Source organism: Schistocerca piceifrons, chromosome 2 (assembly GCF_021461385.2).
Source record: "Schistocerca piceifrons isolate TAMUIC-IGC-003096 chromosome 2, iqSchPice1.1, whole genome shotgun sequence".
NCBI classification, from domain to species: Eukaryota; Metazoa; Arthropoda; class Insecta; order Orthoptera; family Acrididae; genus Schistocerca; species Schistocerca piceifrons.
This window is the reverse complement of record NC_060139.1, coordinates 439,200,009-439,223,998: the sequence shown is the minus strand read 5'-3', so window position 1 is coordinate 439,223,998 and position 23,990 is coordinate 439,200,009. Positions and strand designations below refer to the sequence as shown.

At 43.0% G+C, this 23,990-nt stretch overlaps 1 protein-coding gene across 8 annotated transcripts in view; it reads right to left on the bottom strand.

The window, feature by feature from the left end:
• The window catches only part of LOC124776204 (ankyrin-1-like), a 202,433-nt gene that overhangs the window by 157,961 nt on the left and 20,482 nt on the right, over positions 1-23,990 (bottom strand). For 7 of the 8 annotated variants that reach the window (XM_047251041.1, XM_047251045.1, XM_047251038.1 and 4 more), the window contains exon 2: positions 17,325-17,422. In XM_047251041.1, coding sequence (XP_047106997.1) covers positions 17,325-17,403 — 79 coding nt within the window. In that variant the 5' untranslated portion in view covers positions 17,404-17,422. Of the gene's footprint in view, positions 1-17,324; positions 17,423-23,119; positions 23,204-23,990 lie in introns of those variants that run through there. The other variant, XM_047251039.1, reaches the window with a different exon arrangement.

Sequence of the window (23,990 nt, the reverse complement as noted above, 5' to 3'; positions counted from 1 at the left end):
ACAAAATACACATTTTTCAAAGAGCCGTATCATTTTAAAAAATGAAGATAAAACAAAAATACTTTATTTCTTAACACTTATAATGTAGAGTGCTAATATATATTTTTTCCAGAGAAATTCATGACCACGAGTTGACATGAACTGTATGATTTGAGATGAGAATTCAGGCAATCAGTGCCTAGCAACATCTGTGCTCAATTAGTTTTCAAGTAATTAAGATCTGTAGTCAGAACACGGTTACTGAAATAGAATAGAATATTTAGGCAAACCATCTGGCATAATTCTTCAAAAATTATTACTGTATTTGAACTTCATGTTCGAACAAAAACATTAGGTTATTCCCACCACTCACTTTTCAGTTTCGATGAAGGTGCTACTAATGAGGATTTCTCTGTAGGTAAAAACAGTTAGGCTACATCTGGTGCCCCAATTTAAGAACCACTTTGCAGTGGAAACATTGTTAGTGAACTCTAAAAAATGTGTCATAGTATTGAACTACACTGTCCAGTCACATTATAAAGTGACCACCTGACAGAGGCCTGAATAACCACCTTTTGCAATGCGAGACATAAAGAAAGAGTGTCAGTGAGGTTCTGGAGGGTACCTACAGGAAAGTGGAGCCATGCTGATTCCACCCATGTACCCTGTTGGTTGTAGCCCCCTGACAACACAGGGATCGCTCTACAGATGCCTGCGCCGTTAACTCCCCACTTATGCCAAGGATTAGATGCCTATCCTCCTGGGGCATTGGGACTCCCAGCAATGGCCATCCTGCCAGGTGGCCCTTGCTGAGGCTGGGTGGCGCCTGTGGGGAGGGCCCTTGGTCAGAGTAGGTGGCATCAGGGTGGATGACACGGAATGAAGCATGGCACATCCTCTCTTGCTGGTGGCAAGCCACCAGCAGTCTCTAAGCGTTTGAGGGCTCATTTTAAAGCTAACGTGTATGACCCCAAATTGTTCCCCTCCCTGGCCACACCATGGGAGGAACGAAAGGCTATAAATGACAGTGAAACGTATTCACTCCGGTATCTCGGCTGTACCAGAGCTGATGGGGAATTCTTTGTATCCATGAAGCCTCAGTTCTTTGTAGAGCATTTAGAGGACAAGTTTGGGGAGGTGGAGGGCTTGTCCAAAATGCGCTCTGGGTCAGTTTTCATATAAACGGCATCCTCTGCCCAGTCACGCAGGTTACTTGCTTGTGACAAGTTGGGGGATGTTAACGTTACCATCACACCACATAAGAGTTTAAATATGGTCAAGGGTATTATTTTCCATAGGGACCTACTTTTGCAGTCTGATGACGAGCTGTGCGCCAACTTAGAGCATCAAGGTGTTCATTTCGTCCAGCGTGTTCATCGGGGTCCGAGGGACAACTAGCTTGCTACTGGTGCCTTCATCTTGGCCTTCGAGGGTGATACATTACTGGAGAAGGTCAAGGTGATGGTCTACCATTGTGACGTCAAGCCCTATATCCCTCGCCTGATGCGGTGCTTTAAGTGCTGGAAGTTTGGCCATATGTCTTCCCGCTGTACTTCCAGGCTCACATGTTGAGATTGCGGACGCTCATCACATCCCGATACTCCATGTGCCCTGCCTCCCATCTGTGTCAACTGTGGAGCGCCTCATTCACCTTGCTCGCCAGACTGCAGGATCTTACAGAAGGAACGCAAAACCATGGAATATAAGACCCTAGACCGACTGACCTATACTGAGGCTAAGAGGAAATATGAACACCTCCATCCTGTGCGAATGACTTCCTCCTATGCCGCTGCAACGACTGTGTTAGCCCCATCAGTTATGCAACTTTCAGTCAGCTCGCTAAACCATACAACACATGCCCCATTGCCCGTAGGGAGCACTATACCCCCTGTTGCTCCTACGCCGCCTACCTTGGGAGCAACACCCCCCCACACATCGGGTACTTCCGTCCCCGCTTCTAAGCCAGAGAAGCATCCAACTTCTTCGGTTTCTCACACTCGCAAGGGGTCCCTTGGGTCCCTCCCTTCCCAGGTTTCCACAAGCAGGAAGGCTGATGCCCGACAGTGGCATAAATGCCCACAACCAGCTGGTCGTAGGGCTTCGCAATCCTCCTCTGTCCCAGGACTGAATCGGTGAGGCCCTCCCAGCCAGTGAAACCCAAGGAACAGCATGAGAAATCCAAGAAGAGCTCTCTAAGCCCAAGGAACTCGCGGTGGCACCCACCCCACCGCAACCTTCCAGCTCTGCGTCTGAGGACGAGGTGAAGATTCTGACGTCCGCTGAGGACCTCGATCTTGCCGGTCCCTCAGACGCAATGGATGGCACTTGCACAGGTGCTCAATCGGAGGCAGCAGGTGACCCAGTGGCGTAATCTGCCTCCCCAGTCCCTTCATGCCTTTCTCAGCCATGGACAATACCATCCTCCAGTGGAACAGCAGCAGTTTCTTCCACCATCTAGCTGAGCTCCAACAACTTCTCAGCCTTCACCCTTTCCTCTGTATTGCTCTTCAAAAAACTTGGTTTCCGGCAATGCGAACCCCCGCCCTCCGTGGCTATCGAGGTTATTATAGGAACCGGGCAGCTTATGAAAGGGTATCTGGTGGCGTCTGCATCTATGTCCTTCACTCCCTTCACAGAGAGTCTGTCCCTCTACAAACACCTTTAGAGGCTGTCGCTGTTCGGGTGTGGACGCCACAGGCTGTTAATATCTGCAGTCTTTATCTTCCACCAGATGGTGATGTCCCACAGCATGTCCTGGCTGTGCTGATAGCCCAATTGCTGCCACCTTTCCTGTTACTGGGCGACTTCAACGCCCATAGGTTAGGTTAGGTTAGCGGTGTTTAACGTCCCGTCGACAACGAGGTCATTAGAGACGGAGCGCAAGCTTGGGTTAGGGAAGGATGGGGAAGGAAATCGGCCGTGCCCTTTCAAAGGAACCATCCCGGCATTTGCCTGAAACGATTTAGGGAAATCACGGAAAACCTAAATCAGGATGGCCGGAGACGGGATTGAACCGTCGTCCTCCCGAATGCGAGTCCAGTGTGCTAACCACTGCGCCACCTCGCTCGGTCAACGCCCATAACCCTCTGTGGGGTGGGTCAGTGGTAACAGGTCGAGGTGCCACCACTGAGCATGTATTGACACAGCTTGACCTTTCCATTTTAAATGGTGGTGCCTCCACACATTTCAGTGTGGCGCATGGCACATACTCAGCCATCGACCTTTTGATCTGCAGCCCTAGCCTCTTACCATCTGTCCAATGGAGTGTGCATGATGACCTGTGTGGTAGTGACCACTTTCCAATCTTTCTGTCACTGGCACAGCATCACTCTTCTGGGTGCCCTTGCAGATGGGCTATGAATATGCCTGACTGGGACTTGTTCTCCTCCGTGGCCGCTATTACACCTCTTTCTAATGAAGCCATTGATGCGGTGGTTCACTCGGACAGCACTGGCATCGTTACTGCCGCAGAATCTGCCATTCCCTGTTCTTCTGGGTCCCCTCGGCGGAGGACTGTGCCTTGGTGGTCGCCTGCGATCGCCGAGGTGATTAAAGATCACAGGTGGGCGCTCCAGCGTCACAAGCAGCACCCATCTTTAAAAAACCTTATTGCCTTTAAACGGCTCCGTGCACGGGCCCGCCGCATCATTCGCCAACACAAGCAGGAGTGCTGGGAACGGTATGTCTCCACCATTGGCCTCCATATCTCTCCATCGCAGGTCTGGGCCAAGATTAGACACCTCTATGGCTATCGGACCCCTGCCAGCATCCCTGCGCTGCCACTGAATGGAACAGTTTGTACTGACCCCGACATCATTGCAAACCGCTTAGCAGACCATTTTGCTCTCAGTTCCACTTCTGTGAATTATCCGCAGGCCTTCGCTCCATTAAAGAACAGGTGGAATGTCGGAGCCTTTCATTTCACACCCGCCATCTTGAATCCTACAATGTTCCATTCAGTGAGTGGGAATTTCACAGTGCCCTAGCTGCTTGGGTCGAGGGTGAGTTTCCGTCGCAATGGCGGGAAAGCATTGTTATCCCCGTTTTGAAACCTATCAAGAACCCATTGGAGGTGGACAGCTACCACCCCATTAGCCTCACCAACGTTCTTTGAAAGTTGCTTGAACGCATGGTGAGCCGGCGGTTGAGTTGGGTACTCGAGTCTCGGGGCCTTCTGGCTCCATCTCAGGGTGGGTTCCATAAAGGCCGCTCTGCCGCTGACAATCTGGTGAGCCTGGAGTCAGCCATCCATACGGCCTTTGCCTGCTGTCAGCACCTCGTCACTGTCTTTTTCGACATGCGGAAGACGTATGATATGACATGGCACCATCACATCCTCTCTACGCTTCATGGCTGGGGTCTTCGGGGTCCACTGCCGATTTTCCTATGAAATTTTCTGTCGCATCGTACCTTCCGCGTGCAAGTCACGGCCTCCCATAGTTCTTCCCGAGTTCAGGAGAACAGGGTACCACAGGGATCAGTCCTAAGTGTCTGCCTGTTTTTAATTGCAATTAACAGGCTCGCTGCGGCGGTGGGAACGTCTGTCTCAGCTTCCTTGTATGCTGACGACTTCTGCCTCTACTACAGCTCCATTGGCATTGCAGCTGCAGAACGTTAGCTGCAGGGCGCTATCTGCAAAGCGCAGTCTTGGGCTATAGCGCATGGCTTCCAGTTTTCGGCTGCCAAGACCTGCGATATGCATTTCTGCCGGCGACGAACAGTCCACCCTGAGCCGCGGCTTTATCTTGCTGACGAACTTCTTGCCGTGGTGGAGACACATCGGTTTTTAGGTGTGGTTTTTGATGCCCGGTTGACTTGGCTCCCACATATTTGGCAGCTTAAACAGATGTGTTGGCAGCATCTTAATGTTCTGCGTTGCTTGAGCCACACCAGCTGGGTCGCCGACTGCTCTACCCTCTTACAGCTCTACCAGGCATTAATCCAGCCCCCTCTGGATTATGGGAGCCTGGCTTATGGTTCAGCATCCCCATCTGCGTTTCGGGTGCTGGACCCAATCCTTCACAGTGGGATCCGACTTGCCACTGGTGCTTTCCAGAGCAGCCCTGTGGACAGCATACTTGTGGAGGCAGGTGTCCCTCCACTGCGGTTACGGCGCCAACGTTTACTGGCCACTTATGCTACGCATGCTTGTAGCTTGCCCGGGCATCCTAATTATCGTCTTCTGTTCCCACAGTCGGTCGTCCATCTCCCAGAACGTCGGCCCTGGTCGGGTTGTATGATTGCGGTCCGCGTCAGAGAGGTCCTCTCCAGGCTTTGGGTTTTCCTTCTTCCTCCTCCTTTCCGGGACCCTCTGCGTACACCCCCGTGGTGTGTGCCTCGCCCTTGCATTTGGCTCAAATTGGCTCAGGGCCCGAAGGACTCAGTCCCTCCGGAGGCCTTCCGCCACTGCTTCCTTTCCATTCTTGCCATGTATCAGGGCTCTGATGTTGTTTACACTGACGGTTCCATGGTTGCTGGTCGTGTCTGTTATGCTCTGACTCTAGGGGACCACTACGAACAACATTCATTGCCGGCTGGCTGCAGCGTTTTCACTGCTGAGCTGGTCACCATCTTTCGTGCCCTAGAGTATATCCGCTCCTGCTCAGGTGAGTCCCCCATTATCTTTAGCGACTCCCTGAGCGCTTTACGAGGTATCGACCAGTGTTTCCCTCGCTCTTGTCTGGTGCTAGCTATCCAGGATTCCCTCCATACTCTTGCCCGTTGTGGCTGCTCTGTGGTCTTTGTGTGGACCCAGGCCATGTTGGGATACCCAGCAATGAAAATGTTGACTGCCTGGCGAAAGAGGCTACCAGTAAACCATCTCTGGACATTGGCCTCCCGGCAACTAATTTTCGAGCAATTTTATGCTGCAAAATTTTCGAACTTTGGGACACTGAATGGCGCAACCTGACCACACCAAACAAACTCCGTCCTATCAAGGGGATGACGGATGTGTGGCGGTCGTCCATGCGAGCCACTCGTAGGGACTCGGTAGTCCTTTCTTGGCTCCGCATTGACCACACCCACTTGACACACAGCCATTTACTGCACCATGCAGACCCGTCTCTATGTCGCTGCGGGTCGGCTTTGACGGTGGTCCACATTTTGTTGGCCTGTCCACTTTTAACTGTGCTCAGGCAGATGTATGCGGTGCCTGATACACTCCCTGCCCTTTTAACTGATGATGGCAGGCTTAGTTTTGCGTTTTATTCGGGCAGAGGGCTTTTATCACTTAATCTAAGTGTTTGTCCTTTTTGTATTGATTCTGGCCTTTGGCCTACAATTTTAGTCTGAGTTGTTAGTGTGTTTCTCGGTGGTTGGCTTTTCCTTTTTTATCTCCATGGTCGGCCAACCACTGTCACACTCTGTGTGATTTTAATTCCTTTTGTCTGGTCTGTGTCTAAGTCTTTCTTGTCCTGTGTCGTCGGTCATCCTTTCCATTGTTCGTTCTTACTCTGTGTTTGTGTTTTTTAGTTTTGGAAAAAGGGACCAATGACCGTAGCAGTCTGGCCCCTTTAATCCCATAAACCAACCAACTAACCAACCAACTCCACTGCCATGGCCAGCTGTGCTAGGTTTCTTTCTTGAGCATCCATGGCATGAACAGCCCAATCGAGGTGGTCCTACAGATTCTCAATCAGGTTTAAATCTGGGGAGTTTGGTGGCAATGAGAGTATGGTGAACTCAACCTGGTGCTCTTCGAACCTTGCATGTACACTGTGAGCTGTGTGAAATGTTGCACTGGTCTGCTGTCAGATGCCATTATGTCGAGAAAAACAAACTGCACATGGGGTGGACATGGTCCACAAAGATAGACGCATAATTGGTTGATCCATTATGCATTCCAGAATGATGAGATGACCCAGGGAATGCCACAAAAGCATTCCCCTGACCGTAATGATCCCTTCTGGTTGCATGTTGTTTGCTTTCAAATGTTTCATGCTGTACATGCCAATGGTCATCTTTCCAATGGAGCATAAAACAAGATTGATCTGGAAAGTCCGTCTAATGCCACTCAATGGATGTCACACACTGTGGTTTTGGCACACAAATTTGAACTTTTGTCACTGCTGAACAGCCATCAGCATGGGTTCACGAACCAGGAGTCTACTATGGAGGCTGTATGCAGCAACGTTTGCTGAAAGGTCATTGGGAAGACATTGTTGCTAGACCCTTAGTTCATCTGGGTGATTGGTTGCACATCTATTTGCCTGCACACACCTCCACAGCTGTCACTCACCCCTGTCTTCTATCACCCGTAGTGCACCACAGCTGCCTCAGTGCCAGTTTTGGATAGTGTCATTTTATCAGGCATGGTATACTCTAACTGCCACAGCATGTACACAGTTTACAACATTAGCCATTTCAGAAATACTTCCAAGCTTGGCTGGAAAACCAATGATCATGCCCTTTTGGATGTAAGATAAATTGCTCCATTTATGCATTACAACAATGGTGCCCTTGCGGGTGAGGTCTATTTTATGTGGGCACAATAAACTAGGACTCGCGAACTTTGACAGTGAATTCAAGCGGTTTACAGTGACTTAAACAAAGGGAGTGCAACAGCCAATTAGCGCTTGGGTTTCCTGGCCACAGTGGGACAGCAGCAAATCAGTGAGCGGGTTCTATGGAAGCAGCCACTGAGTACAGGAGCAGCCAATCAGCATGCAGGTAGACACAGCTGACCGGGATAAACAAGACGTCTAGCTGAGAGAATTACAACTTGCAGCAGCCATGCAGACGAAAAATTGAGATGACAACCACAGCAGCGCAGCAGGAAATGAGTGGATAAGAATAAGGTAATTTCATTGCAAAAGCCATTTTATATTAAGTGATACATAATGAGTGGCCTTAACGAACAAGACGGTGTGACTGAGAACAAAGCTGTAGAGGCTAAGTTTTTAAATGAACAGGAAGACCTAAGTGAGACTGGTTCTGTAAACAATAGTGGTTATAAATCAGACATGAATGTAACTTTCAATGATGGGGATGAAAGTCCTATTGTAGATGAAATGATAAAAGTATCATCTACATTGTGTGGTGATGTGAGAGAAATGGACGAAAACAGTACTGAAATGGATGAGATCATTAAGGATAAGGAGGAGGAATCTAGTAGCGAAAATCAGCAAGGGCAAAAGTTTATGGCAGATGGAAAAGTGGAAGTGATGTTAAGGCAAATTATGAGTAGTTTGAGTAGTATGTGTACGAAAGAAGACATTAGCAGGATGGAACAGAAAACTGATATCATTAGAACTGACATGGTGAACTTAAAGGGTGGACTGAAGAAAAGAATTAAAAAGGAGATTAAGGTAGTCAACTCTAATCTTACAGAATTAAATAAGAAGTTTAAGGTGGTAGTTAACGATTGTGATAACACTAATGAGAAATTAACATTAATGAGTAGTAAATGTGTGGAAGGAAGAAAGAAGCTTTGTGATGACAATAGTAGGAAGGTGGAGGCTTCCGAGAAACAGTGTGTTGAAAATAGGGTTAAATTTGAGAAGCAAATCAATCAGATTAAAAATGATTTAGAAAAAAAATGAAAATGTCGATTCAAAATTCACTGAAATGGAGATAAATGTGGAACAGGTACAAAATCTAAAGAATAGAGAAAGTGAAAGTGGATCTGATTCTGACAGTGGTAGTGATTTGAATGGCATTTCACAGCCATTTTTTGAATCTATTAAGAACACAGAGGGTATAGCAGTGATGCATGTTTCTGGAATAAAAATTATTGGTGCTATTGGTAAGCCATCAAAGGTGTCAAACAAGAGGTACTATTGACTGTGGAATTGCCAGGACAGCTGTTGGAGTGCAATTTCTTGGTAATTCAAAATCTCAGCATTGATGTAATATTTGTGACTAATTTCTTGTGCAATTAGCAATTAGGAGGTTCAATATGCAGTGTTGAATTCATTACATGGCGATAATGCTTACCCCAGCTGTCTGACTCATTTTTCGTGTTTCCTGAGGCAGTCAAACTCTTCTCCTATTCTATCTGTAGTTTATAAGTGAATCAGAGACATTCTACTTTGACTTTCAAGTGATTTTGTACAGTAGTATACTTTAGTATAGGAATATTTTAGAAAAATTTTCTTCAGTGTGTGTGTGTGTGTGTGTGTGTGTGTGTGTGTGTGTGTGTGTGTGTGTGTAATGTTGTCTCAGTTATAAGAAATGGAATCATAAAAGGTGGAAGAAAGTTAATTGGTTCACAGTTAAAGAACTTCTCTCAAAGAGGTAAGGTATACAGAAAATAAAAGGTGTCAGCATATGTGGAGGAGATGGTGCAGCTTATCTGAAAACATTACCATCTGAAGTAATCAGCTCACTGGTGTAGCAGCAGAGGCAATATGCAGTAAAAACTATCTTAAATACTAGGTCTTGATATTGTGGTATAATAGAATTGTGTCATGGAACAGCCTTTTCTAACATTAAGGAATTACAACTTTAAACATAGTTGCCTGGAGTTATGTGTGTGGAAAGAGTAAGCAAGATTTGTATGTGTATTGCCCTTCAGACTAGCATCTCAGGCAATTTGATAGAATGCAGTAAAATAATAGTTTTTATAACTGATAATTTTGTCTTATTGGTAATGAGGGTTAAGTTTGCCTTAGCATAGGAATCTGTTACTGTGGGGTGTTTTTCAGTAGAATCAATTTTGCATTGGATAAGCAGAGCTTTATTTATTAGTTAATGAAGTAATAATGAAATAATAAAACAATGAATAATGTTAGGGTCTTAATGATTAGGAAGCTTGTCTTTGCAATGGGGATATTTTTTGAGAATGCACTCCACTAACTAACAAGGTAAAAAGGTAAGTAAAATAATAGAGCTGACAGACAAGATTGAGGAATGAAGAAGATAACAGAGTACAAACAAATGTGGTGTAACTGTATTGAGGATCTATTTGTGAACTAGGCAACCTTGGGTACTGTGTATATTGTGCGGTTCAAGACACTGCAGCTGGGAATGATAGATTAACATAAAGAGCAATATTTTAGTGAGGTACAAGTCACATTGGCAACGACAGTCAGTCCACGGCCAAGTTTCAGACACGGAACCCATATTGGTTAGAACAACAACATTGCACCAGCTTAACTGTGAAATAAGTGTTAAACCGATAGGCCATCTGTTAAAGCAATGACAGTGTCTATTCAATTTATTTGAAAGACTGTGAAATGTGTGATTAGGTTTTTATTGATTGTAGATGTTCAACAGTAAACTACTGTAGCAGTATGTGGACATTTGCCTGCAACCTATTAATGAGGCTTATCGAAAGTTAAACAATAGTTAACTGGCCATATTAAATGTATATATTGGGGAGGGAGGGTGGGGGTGGGGGTGGGGGTGGTGGTGGTGGTGGTGGTGGTGGTTAGTGTTTAACGTCCCGTCGACAACGAGGTCATTAGAGACGGAGCTCAAGCTCGGGTTAGGGAAGGATTGGGAAGGAAATCGGCCGTGCCCTTTCAAAGGAACCATCTCGGCATTCGCCTGAAACGATTTAGGGAAATCACGGAAAACCTAAATCAGGATGGCCGGAGACGGGATTGAACCGTCGTCCTCCCGAATGCGAGTCCAGTGTGCTAATCACTGCACCACCTCGCTCGGTGGAGGGTGGGGGTGGGGTTGGGAGGGGGGGGGGGGGGGAGGGGGACAGTGAAAGTAAAGAACTGTAAAAAGTAAATGTGCACCTGTCAGGTACATCATTTAAAGTAGTCATTGTTGAACTACCACCCCCCTTTTTCAGTATAGCAACGCAGTACGTTGACACCGAGGACAATCAATGAGGAAATAAAGCAGGCAAACATCACAACCCTTTTACTAACAGAATGCCCATCTAGTAATGAAGAATAAATAAAAATGTTGTCTAATGGCTGTGCTGCTGTCCTCCTGCACCCTAGTTGGAAAAAACACAGTCTGCATCAGATCATATGAGTTTAGGAGATCTACCAACATCCTTTTTCTGCAGGGGACTTCCAACGACTTGCTGAGTCCATCTCACATTGTTGCTGCACTAAGCTGAGCAGGAGGAGGTCCGACACGATATTAGAAGGTATCTCATGACTTCTGTAACCCCAGTGCACACGAAAAAGTAGTCTCACCTACTTCCTGTCACTATAGTGTCAATCACAGACTGAATTACTCTCACAAGCTTAACTTTCTTGTCTCCATGCTCTTCCAAAGTAACTTTGAAGTGTCTTGCGGCACTATATCATGTGAATTAAGCCTTAGTGATTTGGTCTACAGTTTAACTGGTTTGCTCTTCAGGTAGACGAACCTTGTGACAATATTTCATTGGTGACAATTTCCCTAGGTGGAACAATGTTAATTCAGGTTCCACTGTGCATTGCCACAGGTGAATTTTGACATAATGCTTCAACCAAAAGGCTAGCCACAGACTCATGCATTATCCTTCACCTACTTTATACCTGTTGCGCACAATAAACTACGGCTGTGTTGTAAACAGCCTACCATCTGTGCCAGCAGCCTGTGTCATCTACCACACTGCAAGGCTGTGACCTAGTGCTCACACTACTCAATCCTTCCAGTCCTTGGGCACACAGTCCTCAAAGAATTCCATCATAGGGGCCAGAATGTTTCCCTTACAATCATGTTTCCTCTTTTTTTCCTATCCCCTCTCTGCTTCTGTGGAGATGATACCACCTCAGGTAGCAACAAATCAAAGTGACACTTCATTACTTATAACATCTTCAATACAATCGACCTCATCTATAACTTCTTACGCTCCCTCTGCAGTATCTACTACAACATTACTGTCTCCATTTCCACTTAGTGTGACACAAAAATCATAGGCACATATATTTCCCTGTACATCTGGCCCAGGTTCCACAGCCTCTAAAAAACACCTATTATCGTTCAATGAGGTAGTCACTACCACACACAGCTCACACATGTTGCTATCCAGAAACTCATTTACTTTAGTGTAGCCTGCACATATTTTGTCTAGTACTACAGCTATTTCAGACCCCACTTTTTCACATGATCTTTTGTATTACCCTTCTTAACTTCTACAATGTCACTACTCCATGCATCAACTAAACTTACACTACTAACTTCTTTCTCCTTACTTTCTGCTCCCTTCCTCTTTCTTAATGCTTCCAAAACCCTCACATTCCCTGCCCTCAGTGAGTTGTGATCATTTTCAACCATTCACTTGTAAGATTCTCTCTTCCTTTTCTCTATTCTACTGTGCACAGCTCTGTACTGTTTCTAAGCCTTTAGTTCCTTAAACAAATATGCACTGCCTGCTTGCAGTCAAGCTATCTCAGCTGCTACAGTCTATACTGCATCGTCCAGGGCAGTCCTTTGTGGTACTGCAGATGACACAATTAATCCTCTACTAAATATACAAAAACATGAAGAAAACAGAACAACAAAAAGACACTTAAACATACTACTAATCTAATACTTCTCACTATTTTGACACATTTACATACTGAGTCAAATTCTTTGCTCATCACATGATATATTGCACATTCCAAATGGCACATATTCCCTACAATTCTCAAACCCAGATGTTGTGGAAACACTGGTCAATAAATACAAGAAAACAGCAAAACAAAATCAAATTACGAGGATACTTACGAGTAACACTATCATAACACTTCTTAATAAAAATCTGCCTCACCTCTTGAACCACTAAAATAGTTAACACCTTACATATTTCTAGACAATGAACTGTTGCCTTGTTTATGATACAGCATACTGCCCATATTAATTAATCAAACTTAACACCTATATTAATACAATAGAGGGAAACATTCCACGTGGGAAAAATATATCTAAAAACACAGATGATGTGACTTACCGAACGAAAGTGCTGGCAGGTCGATCCTGCCAGCACTTTCGTTCGGTAAGTCACATCATCTGTGTTTTTAGATATATTTTAACACCTATATTTATACATACCGGTCACCTCTGGCAAAAGACCCACTGACTTGCCATGACATACAATGTCGATCTTACATCTAACACCAGAATGTGGGTGTGCAGGGTGGGTGCCCTTTACAGTGGTGGTGTTGGACTGGAATGCTGATGCGTGATATCCACAGCTCTGTGCAGGCATGCGTGCAGATTAGTGAGCCCACCATGATTCTGTCTTCCCCGTGCAGAGGAAGACAGTCCCCAGCAGTGTTGTCCACCCTTGCGAGTGGAGGTATGCTGTGTTAGTTTGCCTGCACCAGTACAGGCAGATGGCAGCTGCACTGCCCCAAGTCATGAATGGCCCTACAAGGCAGAATTCCAGCTGTGGCTTAAGTGAGCCCGAAGCCTGAAGATGAACCACCATCTTGGATAGCACCAAGCCCATGGTAGTGGACTTAGGACCCACAGCAAGCTCGTTGGTGGTGGAGTCCAAGTCACATGATGGCAGCCTGCAAAGCTGTGTTGCCCCATATCCTGATACAGACAACACCTCATAAGTACTGCCAGACTGTGATGGCTTTGGCTAAAATGATGGGTATTTATACAGGTTCAGTGCCCACTTGTGTGAGGGCACCGCTTCAAACCATGTGCACCAAAACAAGGCGGCCACCAAAAGGCACGGCAACTGGCCTGCCATTGCCGTTCTCCTGCGTCATTGGTACTGCAAGCGCTGGCACCTGCCTTGCAATGTGGAAACTAGCTGATGGTATTGCTGCATCTGATGCAACTGTGTTTTCGCACACTGTGCAACTGCTGTTGTCTGCAGCCTATTTGCAACAGCTATGGCTGTGCTGCTATTTTACTTAGTAGTGCCATAAAATATTGGCAGCACTACAGTTCTTCACTTTTTTGTAACCCTCCACAACAGTATCAAAGAGGTCATAAAACCTAACACTGCTGCCTTTCGAAAGTCATTGAACTTCTGTAAGAAGCAGTGGACATTCAAAATGTTCATTGTATCCATCACAGAGTATCTGAAAAAGTCTGGCATTGACAGATTGAGATTTAATTTTAATTTCATTCACTGCAGTGATGACAGTCTGAAGCGAGTTTGACAGTTCTTGCCAGATGTCAGTGCAAGAACAGTGGCAAAAACTTGAAACAAGGAGGGTATCTGGGTTTGCTCTGTGGGTCTTTGTCTGACAGTTAAACTGCCCCCCCCCCCCTTTCCTTCAGCTGTCCAAAATACTGTGGCAACTGATTGGGCTTCTCTCACAATCTGTAGAGAGGTGCTATCAACTGCCTTGAGATCCACTAGTCTAAATCATTTATCTGAATCCTGAAAAAGGCTTCTAGTCAGATAACATCCCCTTGTAATTCCAGGATGCAGTAACCCTTCAGGCCCAGTCTTGACACTGTGTCTTAATCATGGACATCACAGGAAGTGCGAAGTCAACTTTATTATATCACTATTATTGTTATATTAGCCAAAGGCACTGCTGCAGTGGTAACATCGGTTCCTGTCAGATGACCAAATTTAAGCACCGTCACTCTTGGCTAGCACTTGACGGGTGACAGTCTGGGTCTGTCATGTGCTGTTGGCAAGCATGGTGCACTCAGCTCTTGTACAGCCACTTGAGGGGCTACATTACCAAGTAGTAGTGGCTCCCCTCATAAAGACTGACAAAGGCTGGGAGAGCAGTGTGCTCACCACATGCCCCTCCAGATCTGCATCCAGCGATGCCTATCAGCTGATGATGACACGGCAGTTGGTAGGTACTGTTGGGCTTTTCAGAGGCCTGTTTGGATGGAGTCTTTTTACTGTATTAAAAAAACTGTGATCACAGCATATGCAATAATTATGGGAACATATTGCTGCAATCTATTACTAATAAAATGCTCATTAGAATTTTGTTTAATCATTTTCAAGTTATTACAAAGACTCCTGATATGCAATGTGATTTTTGACTGTGTAAAAGCACAACTCGCATCATTTTCTGTGCACGGTAACTTCACAAACAACGTATAGAACAGCAAAATCTCTCTTCTTAGCCTTCAAAGAGTTAGAGAAGCATCTGATTCATTTCTAGGGCCTGTTATGTGGGCTGTACTGAGACACTTTGGATGTCTTTGTTGTGATGATGATGTAGCTCAGGATTTTCATGAGGGCATAACAATTATGCAACACACACAAACATACAATGTCCTTACGATCTTTTGTTCAACTGATATGTTCCACATCATAACATTTATTGTGAATATACCTGAGGAAATGAATCTAACTGCACTTAAGCATGACTGGGCACATGCCCTTTTCACACAATATTTCTAAAGCTTCCGTATTGTCTGAAATACTAACAGGCAACTCACATGTTGAGTTTAAGAATAATGTAGAAAGAGAATTTCTCACTTTGCCTAGACTTCTGCACAAAAACTAACCAGAATCACAAAAATAACTGAAATACAATACACACATGACTAACACTTGCTGTCACATCACAAGAGCTACAACAGCAAGTAAATCAGTAGAACAACACACATGACCGATTTTTGACACTCTATTAATTGTAAAACTTAGGTGGTGGCACAACCTGCATCAGCGACCGTCCTCTAAGATTGTAGCACATGCGTCTCAGATATAGCATAAGAGCTGATGGAATACTTTCCTGTACCTGTGTAGTATGCTACCTGTGCATGATACCTGTGAACAAGACAGGGAGTAGAGGATTTGTGCAGCTGAGGTCTCAGGTCCAGCAAGAAAGACTTCACTGTGGACACAAAACTGATAGTGCGTGAGGTGTTTGTCACTTCACTGGTGCTATTCTGCTCTTAAAACTTGGACTCCCTACAGCTGAAACATACAAAGGCTTAAATGCTTCCACAAGCAGAAACTTATAACCATTCTGAAAACCAAAAGGGAAGACTATACTATCAATATCAAATACTCAGAAAGAGTGCACATTGACGCATAGTGGTGAAATCACTACTGTCAGAAATCAGCTGAGATCGTTGACAAGTGTTTGCCATATGAGTGATACCATGCTTCATAAGCAGCTGCTTTACAGCAAACTGTTTTCTGGCTCAATCTCCCATGAGAAGTTAATGGACCAACTTTAACATATAATGAAGATGACTGATATCAACCCAGATGTATGAGACTCAATGGGTAGATATTAGGAAACATGAACAAACAAAATAAGTGAATATAGCTGAAAATGCAGGGAAAAGTCTGAAAGACGACTTTATCTAGAAATACAATCAAATGGTTGACAGAGGTGATGACATGGGGAGAACCTGCAAAAAAGTTTCAGTGCTGGCACCAAACTGTCCTTAGGATTGCAGCTTTAAAGAGAGATATTGCACATGCTAAGATGACAAGTGATGAACACAGAAATTTCACTGAACTCTACTACAATTCCTCAACAGTGGTGCTGGTGCTAAAAGTTTCACACCAAAACTGGACTTTGTAGCAACATAAAACATGCACACAACACAAAATGAGATAAAGGTGAAAAACATGTATACTCAGAAATAAATAACTGTTGACAGCAATGAATCATATGATATTAGCTTTTGTCTATTTTGATGTATCAGTTCAATATGCCATTTTTCATTGATGTTCAGATAAGAACAACTCATCTGTTGAAATTACGCATGCCCTCTCACTTTCATATATTATTATTATTATTATTTATTATTTTTATTTATAAGTTTCTTATGTTTAGATGGAGAATAAATATACATTAGTATTTTTTTCAGATCAACAAATTTGTCCAAGTTGCAGTATTTTGCTTTGCTAGTGTTTGTTTTAACTGTAATCTATGTACTCAGTAGCTCTGTCTCCAGGAAGAACTTATTCTAATAAAATCACAAGAGGGAAAAATCAAGTCACTATGATAAAGAAAATGCTTTCCTCTTGGTACATCTGCTGGAAAAAGATTCTTTGGTCTCTAAAAGTCTGAATGGTCTCATATCTATCAACTTTATGTTGATGTCAGTTCTATCCAAGTTATCTCCTTTTGGTAATTGGTAAATGTGAGCTTCATGAAAGAAATTTAGATACATTAAATTGAACCCAAGAGCATTCTAAATGAAAGTTAAATTAAATGATCTTTCACTATACACAGTTTGTTACATGAAATTACTGGTATTACATTACGGTAAATCTTATCTTTCAATTTATGAATCAAATTTTACATAGAAACAATTACACTAAAATGAGTTAAATATTAATATTACATTCACAGTTTTAAGTCTGGGCTGTTCAAGCAGGGGATTATGTAACAAATGCAGAATAGTTTGTTTCTCATATCTCTTTGTTTTTAAATAAGAAAATGTTTGTGGTGTACATAGAAAGTTATGATGAACCTGAAATAAACTGAAACAGTCCTACATTCAGTGTTGATAAATTAACCAACTTGATAAAACTATAGTATATGTCTCACTTTACTTACACATACCTTTTGAAAGAAGGTATCCAACATTATGCACATCCCCCTTAGAGATAGCTGAGAACAACATATCTTCTATTCTTTCCATTGTGAGGAAACTTCGGGTCCTGGAAGAAATTTTTTAGTATGTCATCGTGAGGAATGTTCAAACCAACATTTTGGGTCAATATATTTTTTACACATCTCATACAAAACAAGAAGGAGAAATACAATCTAAAACTAGGAAAGATACCACTATTTAACAATTTAATAAACTTTTAGTAAGGTAGACCAAATTTTTAATATTATAAATTAACTGAACTGACATAAACTGGCAACAGTATTGTAATGTAACTTAAGGAATATTCAAAACATCCAAAAGAGATGATTTGTGTAGGACACTCAGGCCATGATTATAATAATATATTTGAAAAACCACACAGTTTTTACAATGCAGAAAATCACTGACTCCTACTAAACACTAAAAATAATTTAGTAAGTTAGTGGCATTTGATGTAGAGGCAGACGACTTTCTCAGGTGAAAGGCTGTATAAAAAACTTTATGTATTATCTTCATTTACATTTAAACTTTGTCGATTGCTGGACTCTTTCTTGGACACAGCGTGTGATAGGTTTCCCTTTCAGAGCTTGTTTGCCTTAGCCTAAAATGAACTTATCAATTATCAGATTAATTACGTCACATTTATTTCATGTGTTTTTACAATGTTTAATGTGGAAATAAATACTCAGTGCTGTTGCAAAATCAGTGGCAAGACACTTTGGAAATTAAACATTTGTGCTGGTATTTTGAGCTAGGGGACAGAACATTGACATTTCTGAAATCACACCAAGTGAGCTTTCATTTGGGAAGCTTCAAAGTCATTCATCAATTATTATAACAAATACACATTGTAATGGGAGAGTGATGCAAAATATTTCAGAAATCACACCAAGTGAGCTTTAATTTTGGAAGCTTGGAAGTCATTCATCAATTATTAGGACAAAAACACCAGCAAAAAGCATCAGTACTGCACTTCCTGAAACCTACCACAGTAAGTTCATCAGCAGCATCAACTCTGTCAGCCCAGTCACTTCCATTGTTTGACAAAGCTGAGGAGGAATGTATCATCTACCAAAGGAGATTAAAACTTCATATCTAAGCAGGTCAATTTACTGACCCACAACGATAGTGCACATCTTTGCTGTTAATAAATCTGCATTTGTACAATTTAGTGTGGAAACAAGTGCCATTAGCAGAGGCATCCACCTTCTCATTGTGCTGTTACCTGAATCATTTTACACGAAAAAACGGACGTACAATGTGCTAGACTCATGGTCCTGTAGTATAGGAAGACAGAAGCCAGTTTTATGCAGCTGGGATTGCACATCTATGTGGTATGTGGACTCAGTCATAAATGAAATGGTGTGTGTGTGTGTGTGTGTGTGTGTGTGTGTGTGTGTGTAGGGGGAGGGAGGGATGGGAGCAGGATGAATACTATACTGATTCTATAATTAGAGATTACGTGATTCATTTAGCACCAATCATAGGTATTATGTAAGTCAAGGCCTGAAAACTCCCTGATCAGGCACAGAGGACCACTTAATACCAACTAGCTGCATGACATCCTCTGCCATATGGCATCATTCGCTTGTGGAATGGAGGAGTATGGAGTCTGCATACCCTCTCCTGGCAAATTGTCTTTCCAGACCTTGAAGCCACTATTTCTCATTCAATATTGGGCATGCTGTTGGTGGGGAGGCTTGCGTGCCTCAGCGATACAGATAGCCGTACCGTAGGTGCAACCACAACGCAGGGGTATCTGTTGAGAGGCCAGACAAACGTGTGGTTCCTGAAGAGGGGCAGCAGCCTATTCAGTAGTTGCAAGGGCAACAGTCTGGATGATTGACTGATCTGGCCTTGTAACAATAACCAAAACGGCCTTGCTGTGCTGGTACTGCGAACGGCTGAAAGCAAGGGGAAACTACAGCCGTAATTTTTCCCGAGGGCATGCAGCTTTACTGTATGATTACATGATGATGGCGTCCTCTTGGGTAAAATATTCCGGAGGTAAAATAGTCCCCCATTCGGATCTCCGGGCGGGGACTACTCAAGAGGATGTCGTTATCAGGAGAAAGAAAACTGGCGTTGTACGGATCGGAGCGTGGAATGTCAGATCCCTTAATCGGGCAGGTAGGTTAGAAAATTTAAAAAGGGAAATGGATAGGTTGAAGTTAGATATAGTGGGAATTAGTGAAGTTCGGTGGCAGGAGGAACAAGACTTCTGGTCAGGTGACTACAGGGTTATAAACACAAAATCAAATAGGGGTAATGCAGGAGTAGGTTTAATAATGAATAGGAAAATAGGAATGCGGGTAAGCTTCTACAAACAGCATAGTGAACGCATTATTGTGGCCAAGATAGATACGAAGCCCACGCCTACTACAGTAGTACAAGTTTATATGCCAACTAGCTCTGCAGATGACGAAGAAATTGAAGAAATGTATGATGAAATAAAAGAAATTATTCAGATTGTGAAGGGAGACGAAAATTTAATAGTCATGGGTGACTGGAATTCGAGTGTAGGAAAAGGGAGAGAAGGAAACATAGTAGGTGAATATGGATTGGGGGACAGAAATGAAAGAGGAAGCCGCCTGGACGAATTTTGCACAGAGCACAACATAATCATAGCTAACACTTGGTTTAAGAATCATGATAGAAGGTTGTATACATGGAAGAACCCTGGAGATACTAAAAGGTATCAGATAGATTATATAATGGTAAGACAGAGATTTAGGAACCAGGTTTTAAATTGTAAGACATTTCCAGGGGCAGATGTGGACTCTGACCACAATCTATTGGTTATGACCTGTAGATTAAAACTGAAGAAACTGCAAAAAGGTGGGAATTTAAGGAGATGGGACCTGGATAAACTAAAAGAACCAGAGGTTGTACAGAGATTCAGGGAGAGCATAAGGGAGCAATTGACAGGAATGGGGGAAATAAATACAGTAGAAGAAGAATGGGTAGCTTTGAGGGATGAAGTAGTGAAGGCAGCAGAGGATCAAGTAGGTAAAAAGACGAGGGCTAGTAGAAATCCTTGGGTAACAGAAGAAATATTGAATTTAATTGATGAAAGGAGAAAATATAAAAATGCAGTAAGTGAAACAGGCAAAAAGGAATACAAACGTCTCAAAAATGAGATCGACAGGAAGTGCAAAATGGCTAAGCAGGGATGGCTAGAGGACAAATGTAAGGATGTAGAGGCCTATCTCACTAGGGGTAAGATAGATACCGCCTACAGGAAAATTAAAGAGACCTTTGGAGATAAGACAACGACTTGTATGAATATCAAGAGCTCAGATGGAAACCCAGTTCAAAGCAAAGAAGGGAAAGCAGAAAGGTGGAAGGAGTATATAGAGGGTCTATACAAGGGCGATGTACTTGAGGACAATATTATGGAAATGGAAGAGGATGTAGATGAAGATGAAATGGGAGATATGATACTGCGTGAAGAGTTTGACAGAGCACTGAAAGACCTGAGTCGAAACAAGGCCCCCGGAGTAGACAATATTTCATTGGAACTACTGACGGCCGTGGGAGAGCCAGTCCTGACAAAACTCTACCATCTGGTGAGCAAGATGTATGAAACAGGCGAAATACCCTCAGACTTCAAGAAGAATATAATAATTCCAATCCCAAAGAAAGCAGGTGTTGACAGATGTGAAAATTACCGAACTATCAGCTTAATAAGTCACAGCTGCAAAATACTAACACGAATTCTTTACAGACGAATGGAAAAACTAGTAGAAGCCAACCTCAGGGAAGATCAGTTTGGATTCCGTAGAAACACTGGAACATGTGAGGCAATACTAACCTTACGACTTATCTTAGAAGAAAGATTAAGGAAAGGCAAACCTACGTTTCTAGCATTTGTAGACTTAGAGAAAGCTTTTGACAATTTTGACTGGAATACTCTCTTTCAAATTCTAAAGGTGGCAGGGGTAAAATACAGGGAGCGAAAAGCTATTTACAATTTGTACAGAAACCAGATGGCAGTTATAAGAGTCGAGGGACATGAAAGGGAAGCAGTGGTTGGGAAGGGAGTAAGACAGGGTTGTAGCCTCTTGCCGATGTTGTTCAATCTGTATATTGACCAAGCAGTAAAGGAAACAAAAGAAAAATTCGGAGTAGGTATTAAAATTCATGGAGAAGAAATAAAAACTTTGAGGTTCGCCGATGACATTGTAATTCTGTCAGAGACAGCAAAGGACTTGGAAGAGCAGTTGAATGGAATGGACAGTGTCTTGAAAGGAGGATATAAGATGAACATCAACAAAAGCAAAACAAGGATAACGGAATGTAGTCTAATTAAGTCGGGTGATGCTGAGGGAATTAGATTAGGAAATGAGGCACTTAAAGTAGTAAAGGAGTTTTGCTATTTGGGGAGCAAAATAACTGATGATGGTCGAAGTAGAGAGGATATAAAATGTAGGCTGGCAATGGCAAGGAAAGCGTTTCTGAAGAAGAGAAATTTGTTAACATCGAGTATAGATTTAAGTGTCAGGAAGTCATTTCTGAAAGTATTCGTATGGAGTGTAGCCATGTATGGAAGTGAAACATGGACAATAAATAGTTTGGACAAGAAGAGAATAGAAGCTTTCGAAATGTGGTGCTACAGAAGAATGCTGAAGATTAGATGGGTAGATCACATAACTAATGAGGAAGTATTGAATAGGATTGGGGAGAAGAGATGTTTGTGGCACAACTTGACCAGAAGAAGGGATCGGTTGGTAGGACATGTTCTGAGGCATCAAGGGATCACCAATTTAGTATTGGAGGGCAGCGTGGAGGGTAAAAATCGTAGAGGGAGACCAAGAGATGAATACACTAAGCAGATTCAGAAGGATGTAGGTTGCAGTAGGTACTGGGAGATGAAAAAGCTTGCACAGGATAGAGTAGCATGAAGAGCTGCATCAAACCAGTCTCAGGACTGAAGACCACAACAACAACAATTGGGCAACTGAACCTGGGTCCTCTGTCATGACAGTCAGATGTGCTGAGAACTCAACTGTGGAGGTGGAGCTCTTGAGTACAAATATTCTGAATCACCAAAGCATTTAAGACTTCTCACGTGGCACAGAATGCCTTAGAAACAAAATGTAAGGTCCTCAGCATTTCTCTTATACCTTTCAAGACTCAAAATTGCTGTTCATCAGGGCACTCAACAGAATGGCTACACAGATCTATATCTGCCTCACCAAGAGTATTTCAAAACAGCACTTCCTGTAACTATCACCATTTGCTAAGTTGCCTGAGAGTTTTATCAATCAACCATGTAAAGAATGCCGCCATTATGAAGGTATCTGCCAAACTTGATTCAAAGCAGAACATACAGCGGAAGTTTGTCATAGCCAACCCTGCTGAATCACTGCCTAGACCTGCATCACGACAGCTCCAATACATAGTTTTCAGTTGTTGAGCAACAATAATGCTCCCCCCCTCCCCAACAAATCAATACTGTCAGCTGCTGCTTGAGGAATGCCAGTTACTTTTCTTTTTGATACTGGGCATCTGTGTCTGTTACATCAATCTACATACTTAATTTACAGCACACAACAATTAAAACCTGAAAAATCCCACATTTGGACCATGACTAGCATGAAACTGCTGCTGGGCAATTAACTGTACTGCTGACACAATCAAGTGACCTGTCCCATCACCTTCTCTGTGATGACCAATCTTACAATCAAAAACATTTTTGCTCTCAACACACACACTGTGTCTGTATTTTGCACTCAATAATCTACTTATATCATTTAGTAACCTGAGAAAATTGAGAAAAACTTTGTATAAAGCTTTCTGTCATGTTGAAGCTGGACCAAATTCTTGTCAACAACATTCCTTTTGGATTGTACCAATACAACAGAATTCCATTCTGGGTCACCACAGCCTCTGGAATATTCCAAAAATACTTTAAACAACTTGCAGAAGATATTCCACAATGTGTAAATTACCTAGACAATATTATCATAAGTGAAACAAATACTGAATTTCTGCGTAATAAGTAACTCATGCCCGAGACACTTTCACCACATTCCCTTAACTACAATATTTTCAAAACACCTTCGCCCAACTTTTCACAAGGGGTACATCCTAAGTGAGGAAGCTCTCAACGCAATCAGAGTTATGTCTCCGATTAATCTTAAAGATTTGCAAGTCTCCCTGAATAAAAACAGTTATTGGACTCAATTCTTGCCTCAAGTAACCAAAAGCCCTCATTTTTGAACCTCTTATGCAGAGAAACGCAAAAAAGTGTGCTGTTCCAGGCTTTTCAATGGGTATTGCAGCAACTCAAAAACACACTGAAATTAACACCCTGTCAAGCATCACATCAGCTAGGTCTGCTCCTGGTCATACTAACTGGAACTTCTGCCCATAATATTGGTACAGTCTTGTCATGTAGCTTGGCTAGGGCTCACTGCAAGTCCCTTTTTAAAACGCTGTGTTTGCTTACTGTACCATCTTGTACATACAGAGTGATCAGAAACAGTATGAAGAGCTTGTAAGGGTGTAGAGAAATAATTGTCAAGAAAAAAAATTCAATACATTGAACCATTTCTGAGTTAATTAGCATTGAAGTTAGATAACTAGACCACTGCACACACAGATTCAAGTGGACTGCCAGATACAATTAG